Source organism: Egretta garzetta, unplaced genomic scaffold, assembly GCF_000687185.1.
Source record: "Egretta garzetta isolate BGI_Z169 unplaced genomic scaffold, ASM68718v1 scaffold34, whole genome shotgun sequence".
Lineage (NCBI taxonomy): Eukaryota > Metazoa > Chordata > Aves > Pelecaniformes > Ardeidae > Egretta > Egretta garzetta.
In genome coordinates, this window is record NW_009259586.1 from 3,318,059 (window position 1) to 3,324,991 (window position 6,933).

Genomic DNA, 6,933 nt, shown 5'->3' on the forward strand with positions numbered 1-6,933 from the left:
TAGTAAGAGAATATACAGAATATATATAAAACAAGTGATGCACAATGCAATTGCTCACCACCCACTGACCGGTGCCCAGCCCGTCCCGAGCCGCGATCACTCCCCCCGAGCCGCGATCACACAGCTCGAGCTGCGACCACTTTGCCCGCGACCGACCGAACGGAACGAACCGGACCAAACGAACTAACCCCCCCGAGCATGACGTTATATGGTATGGAATAGCCCTTTGGTCAGTTTGGGTTAGCTGTGCTAGCTGTGCTCCCTCCCAGTTTGTTATGCACCTGGGCGAGCAGGAGAAGCTCAAAAAGTCCTTGAGTAGTCTGAGCACTACTTGGCAACAGCTGAAAACATCAGTGTGTTATCAACATTCTTCTGGTACTAAATCCAAAACACAGCACTATGCTAGCTACTGTGAAGAAAATTAACTCTATCCCAGCCGAAACCAGGACACCACCCCCTCTTCATCCCCACTGCCTCAAGACCTACCTCTTCCATACAGCTGGGGCAGAGCTGGGCTTAGGTTGCAGTGCAGGTGATGGAGCATTCTGGGCTGGCCTTGTGCTTTACTGAGCACACAGCGGTACCCACGCATACAGGCATACTCATGGCTTGTCTGAAATGACTCTTATGACCACAAACCGCTGCAAGGAGGGAAGATGCCACCACAGGCCACAGGGGGACTAGGTGTGCCCAGCTTGAACCACCACACCCAGCAACTGCTCTGTGCTTTCTTCTCTCCTGCTGCAGGTTTTTAAAATCTAAAAGTCTGGAAAAGCCCTACTGGCGGCTGTACAGAAAAAAAACTGCTGCTGACTGCCCTCCATCTCTGTGACCAGGTAAGGGCACAATGATTCTTGTGCACAGCACTGTCTGGAAAGGGGGACAGGATAACAGGGCAGAGCAGGGGTGGCTCCAACCCTGCCTACCATCTGCCTTGAGGGTATATGGGTTCTTAGCTGTGGAGGAGCAGACTGAAGACAAGAGAAACAGCCCTAAAATAGTTCACATAGAGGTTGTGAAGCCTGGTGTGGCCTGAGAGCCATCCTGCCTCCCAGGGAGGCAGTGAGAGGACAGCAGGCTCTGGAGCCAGGGCTCATAGTCTGGTCCTTCTGGACCCCCATGCAGGGTCACCCAGAGGAGCCCTGACTGGCATCCCTGTCCTGTGCTCCCTCCCTGTTTGGGAAGTGTCCTGTATTTCACTTAGCTCGCTCTGTCCTTGGTACCTCTCCCCAGTGAGCCCTCTGTCTTTCCCAGGTGAGTGCCTATGGCTACATCACAGAGGGTCATGAGAAGTACTCGGATCACTACTACGACAAGGACTGGAAACGTCTGATTTTCTACATTAACCACGACTTCAACCTGGAGAAGCAGGTGTGGAAAAAGCTCCATGATGAGAATATCATGAAGCTTTACCAGAGATCCTGATTGTATGGCAAGGGCCATTGCCTGGGAAATCTCAACACCACCTCACTGGGAACTGAAAAGGACCACCAGCACCAAGGTTAGCTCTGGACTTCCAGGCACATTTCGTCCCCACAAAGACATTTCCCTTCTTCAGCACCTCTGTTCTCTCTGTTTCTACAAATGTGCAAATGCTACAGACCAGGAGAAGAACAGCAAGATAATGCAGGATACCAACAAAGAAGTCCCATCTGGCTATGCTGCAAGACTGTTGCTGAAGGTTGTAGGTACTGGTATTGGGAGAGAAGAATCCAGGACGGTTCTGGCTAGCATATGCTCTAGTCTCTTGCATCTTCATCCAGGTGTTCTCCCTTTTCAAGGAGATGCTTCTCAGGCCTGGGGCTACTTCTGTTCCGGGTGGATTGTCTCCATTAGTGGTACCTATCTTGGAGTTGGGTTTATTGTCTAAGCAAGCTCCCTTGGCAGCCAGTGGGTGGAGGTGGGCACACAGATCCTGTCTCAGGTTGACTTAATTCCTGGAGGTGCTGCTCTCACTTTGCTCCCTGCAGATAAAAAGGATGGACTGGACACTTCCAGGTGGCTAATTTGGGAGAGGATGAGTCTCATTTCTGCTTCCCAGTGTGGCATTGTCATGACACCTCTGAAGGAGCACCACATCTGCTCAAGGGCAGGTAAATGCTCTCCATGGTGCAGCAAGCATGCCAGACTTGGTGTCTCTTGCTCTGGGGCTCCCCTGGCTGCAGGACATGTGAATGTTGTGTCATGGTTCTGGCGTGCCAAGTCCTTGCTTAGCTGGGCTTTGGCACGCTTGGCTCCCAGCTGTGCCAGGAGCACTGTGTTTACCCTCTTGCCAGGGGAGGTAGGAGCTCTCCAAGTCTAGGGATGGATACTATCCATCCTTGCTGCTGGCTGGTGTGCCTGTCCCCCATTGTGCTGAGAGGAGCCCGGTTGCAGCCAGCAAGCCTGCAGCGTATTGGCTTTCTGAAAGGGGTTTTGCAAGCAAAATAAATGGCATTATTTTGGCCAAGCTGATGTTTCATTGCAGCCCTGTGGGTTGTGCTTATTTAGCGTGCGTCCAAAGCAGTTGCTTAAAGGCTGAGATGGCAGATAATGAAGCCAGGAGAGGGCAGATCTGACTGTTAATGAGAATACCTTCACCTGCAGGTGTTCCGTAGCTTGTGTGAGCATACCTGCACATCCCCCGCTTGTTCACCTTGCTATTGCAGGATGGGGATCAGAGCTGGCCAAATGCCTCCCTGAGGAAGTGGGTAAACACCTGGCGAGTTTGTCCTTATCCCAGAAACTGCTCTCCAAGTATATCACGTGCTGAAGACAAATTCGTGAAGGGCTGGATGTTTTCCCCATGACACCATGCAGGTGAAAAGCCACTTCCAGTGTCCAGACAGGTCCAGTGCATCTCCCTGGGCTCATCAGGCTCTGGACTGGGGCCCAGCTGCACACTGACTGGTCCCAGTGGACCTGCGCTGGCTGCATGTGGTTTTCTTTTTGTGCAGCATTTCTGTTGGGGGCAGCGGTGTCTCCAGGGACCCCCGGGGCTCTGAGGGAGGCATTTCAGCGCAGATTGTCAGCAGGGCTTGTCAGGCCTGATTTCCTTTGTCCCTTTTTGCCTTGTGCTGCAGAGGCCAGTTTCTCATGTCTTGGAAAGCTTGTTCACAAAGGACAGCTCCCCACATAGATAATCTAAATGAAGAATTATCTAGGAGAGGGCATAGCCTGCATTGGCTGCTCTGCCCACACAAACCCCGCAGTGTCTGTGGGAGCGGGGAGTTATCTGGAATGCACTGTGCCTCTGTTGGGAATGATGTATGTAGCCCCATGTGAACACCAGACCCAAGGGGAGCCATGGGCTTTGGAGCAGACCAGAAATCCTTCCTGAGCAGCAACTGGCCTCCCTGTGAAGGGGGAACCCAATGGAGGCTAGTCACCCTCCAGAGCTGACTGCAGACAAACTCCTGCAGCACCCAGGAGCTCTGGATCTCACTGGGTGTCTCAGTCCCTCATGGTGGCTGTGCATGGCTGGTGTCCCTGTCCCAAGACCTTGCAGGCTCTCCCTGCTCAGCATTTGCCTGGCTGGGCTCTGGGTGGCCAACGAGGCAGCTTTGTTCCTTGCCCTTGCGTCGGGCCATGCCGAATTGCTGTGGGTTGCTTAGTGACCAGCTCCACACGCGTATTCTTCCTGCCTGAATAGGGCTTTTCTCTTCCAGAGAAGTTGGAAGAAGTTTCTCTTAGACCCTTCCCTTCCCCCTCCTCCTCTTTTGTTTGCCTCTGCTCTGAGAAGTGGGATGGGGCTGAGTCCTGCTGAGTGAGGGGACCATGGTGGGTAAGGAGGCTTTGGGGATGGTCTGGTGGCCCCCGGCTCGCGCTTTCCCCTGGTGCCCAGCTCCTCTCTGCAGCTGAGGCTCCCCGGAGTCAAGGGAATGAAAATTCCTGGGAGGCTTTCTCTACCAGCAAAGACTGTTCCCTCCAGGCTCTCCTATCAGCACAGCTGGCATAGTTTGGTGTTATCAGGGATAATCTTGGCTGGAGAAAGCCCCTTGCTGTGGTCTGGAGATTCCCAGCAAGCTCCTCTCTCGCCCCAGAAAAGCATCTCTGACCTGATGATCCCCTTTGCTGCCTCACTTTGCTTCTGGCCACCCTGCAGCAAGGTGCCCCATCCCACCGTGGGCTGGCCGAGGTGCAGCACACATGGGGACATGTCGTGTGGAGCACAAGTCCAGCTTCGTCTCACCAGAGCCACTTGACCTTGCGGCATCAGGTCCAGAGCAGCCACAGGAAGTCGAGGGGGTTTGGAGGTGGCATTTGCCTGGCACAAACTGGTGTAGCTGCCCTCCAAAGGTTTTGCTGCAGCCAGAGCACCCTTGGCAAGAGCCAGGATTCAGGGCTTGGGTGAGTTCCCCACCTGGATGTGTGTTCCAGGGTGAAAGTGGAAATGCCAGGCTGTGCCAGTGCGGCCCCAGCCTCCCAGTGTAGCTGAACAGTTGGTGCCATGGTGCAGGGCCACCCCAAATGTCACCATCCAGGTCCTCATGGCTGGTAGGCCAGCAGGATTGTCCCAGTGCCACCAGGTGGCAGCTCCTGTTCAGGGACCTGTCTGGCACATCCAGGTTTGGCCCAGGCCATGTCAGTGCCAATGCACAGCCCTGCAGCTGCCCACACTACATCAGACTGTTGTCCCCCAGTGTCCTTTGCTTTATAACGCTCACCTGCCTGTAGGGTTTGTGGCCCGGGAGCTCCTTGGGGTGTGTAAGGACACGTAGGAGAGGTTTGGTACCTGCGAGTGCCACTCTTGCAGCTGCAAAGTGCGTGTGAAGGTGCAGCCTCAGCTTGCGCAATGTGCCCTGGTGCTGAAGGCAGCACAAGCGGAGGAACCAACAGCGGGATCGGGTCTGACGTCCGGAGAGATGCCTCAGACACAGCGATTCCTCCTCATGCACAGACACAATACCCAGTGTCAGCAACCAGCAGTGTCTTTCCCTGCTGCCAGCCAGGAGCTCCAGGGTCTGCCGGATTTAAACAAGAGATGTCTGATTTGGGGAAGAAATACACAACTGTGCTTCAGCATGTCCAGAAGCTGCTGTAGTGTCAGTCCTGCTTTTTTGTCAAGCTGTCAGTGAGTACAATGAGCTGTTAGTACAGCCGTGCCCAGCTCCTCCCTGGATTCTCCAGAAGTTAACAGCATCTAGATATGCCCATCTGGGCTGCGAGAGGCAAATCTACTTGTCACCCAGGAGCTCTCACGGTGTTGCGTTCCTGGCAGGGCTTTGAATCTTTTGTTTGGTTTCCATCTCTGACCTTTTTATAGTGTGACTGCTTGCCTGCCTAGCAGAAGCAGGGACTGTGTCCTGCTGCGTGTTGGCAGGCACGTAGCTCTGCAACTGGGGCTGGGGAGGAAGTGGACGGGGACTTGCTGGGCTGGGGGACAGGGATACGCCTTGGGGACAAGTGGGGGGTGCGGAGCCTGAAAGGCAGGGTTGGGCTGACCAGGAATGGGGATGAGATGGGCTCTGCACCGTGTCCTGGAGCGCCTGCTAATGCTGGCAGCCAAGACCAAACCCAACCAGGTGCTGGAGGGAGCCACTCTAAGTGCTGCTCCAAGGCAGCCTCGTGCCACGGTGGCACATCCAGATTGACACTCCTGTCTCTATTCTTCCCAGGCAAGAAACTGAAGCACAGAGCAGCTGGAGCTGGACACCAGCGCCTGGCTTCCCAGCACAGAGTGTGTGCTTCCTCCAAATGTGTCTCTCTCGAGCAGTTGTAGCTGACCGGGTGTTGTGGGAGTGTAGCAGAGGCATGTGCTTGCTCCAGGTCAGCACAAAAACCCCTGTGCTGGTGACGTGTCAGATGCTATTTATGTTTCCCAATGCAGAGAGGTTGGGGCAGGCTGTTGACGTGCAGGGGTGGGGGGTTCACCCTCCTCACCTCCACTGCGTGGACTTTCTCCCTTTGTTGGGGATGTGGAAGGGAGGAAATCCGGTCAGACCAGAAAAACTATTGATAATAGGGGAGGGAGAACACGATAAAGTAACAGCCCATGGCTTTGTTGTGTAAAAAACGACAGATGACTTGCAAGCACCTCCCCCTGCAGTGAGCCCTCATCTCCAGGAGCTGAGGCAGGACCCTGCAGGCAATCAGCTCCTGGGGGTGCAGCAGCCCCTGCTTCCCACCAAGGGGCTCTGGAAGTCCAGGCTCCCCTGCCAGGCTGAGCAGGAGGACCCTGAGTGCTGCAGGGCCTGACTTAGCCCTTGGCGTGGTAAATCCTGGAAAGACACTTGCTGGGTCCTGAGGACATCCCAAGGCTCCCTCCATCCCTCCCATGGTAGCCATGCAGCATCAGGTGGGGCCGCACAGCAGGGCAAGGGGCTGGCACCCACCCACACTCAGAGACTGTGTCCCCTCACCCCAGCTGTGTGCTCTGGGGACAGAGCCTGGCCCCATCCCTGGGCTTTGAGGCTTCCATGTTTCAGCAGACCTCAGGGACTGTTTATGCTGCTAAGAACAGGGCAGGATCAGTCCACATCTGCTCTGCCTGGTTCAGAGTCAGCAAGAAAGGGGAAGGAAACACTTTGCGTTGTCACCCTAATTTCTCAAAGGTGTTTTCTAGCTCTGCACACCACCAGGGCATAACCCAGAGCCTCACCCGTTGCCTCAGGTCTGGCGGAGAGGGGACAGCCTTCAGACTGGGTGTTCTGTCTGCCCGGGTCAACCGTCCAGGGCTGACAAAGGCTCTGCTGTGCGCAGGCATCTGTGATAAGAGCTGGGCTGGGCCCCAGCAACACCGAGGGGAGCAAGCGAATGTAAGCCACGCGCTGCCACTCCCCGGGAGATCCAGCCCATGGCTTGTCCCTGCACCCTTCCTGCTTTTGCAAGGAGAAGGAGGGGACTAAAGGGTGTGTTTGCCTGATGGGCTGCATCCTACCAGATTTGCCTCAAAGATGGGGCGCATCAGCTCAGTTTCACTGCACAGCTGCATCCCTGAGCCCCTTTCCCTCC

General features: G+C 55.1%; 1 protein-coding gene across 1 annotated transcript in view; it reads left to right on the forward strand.

Annotated features, from left to right (window-relative positions):
* ST6GALNAC1 (ST6 N-acetylgalactosaminide alpha-2,6-sialyltransferase 1) overlaps positions 1-2,235 on the forward strand; it is a 20,099-nt gene extending 17,864 nt beyond the window's left edge. The window contains 3 exon segments of the mRNA XM_009637815.2: positions 748-804; positions 806-836; positions 1,255-2,235. Of these exon segments, the coding sequence (XP_009636110.1) occupies positions 748-804; positions 806-836; positions 1,255-1,425 (259 nt within the window). The 3' untranslated portion in view covers positions 1,426-2,235.
* The last annotated feature ends 4,698 nt before the right edge of the window (positions 2,236-6,933 follow it).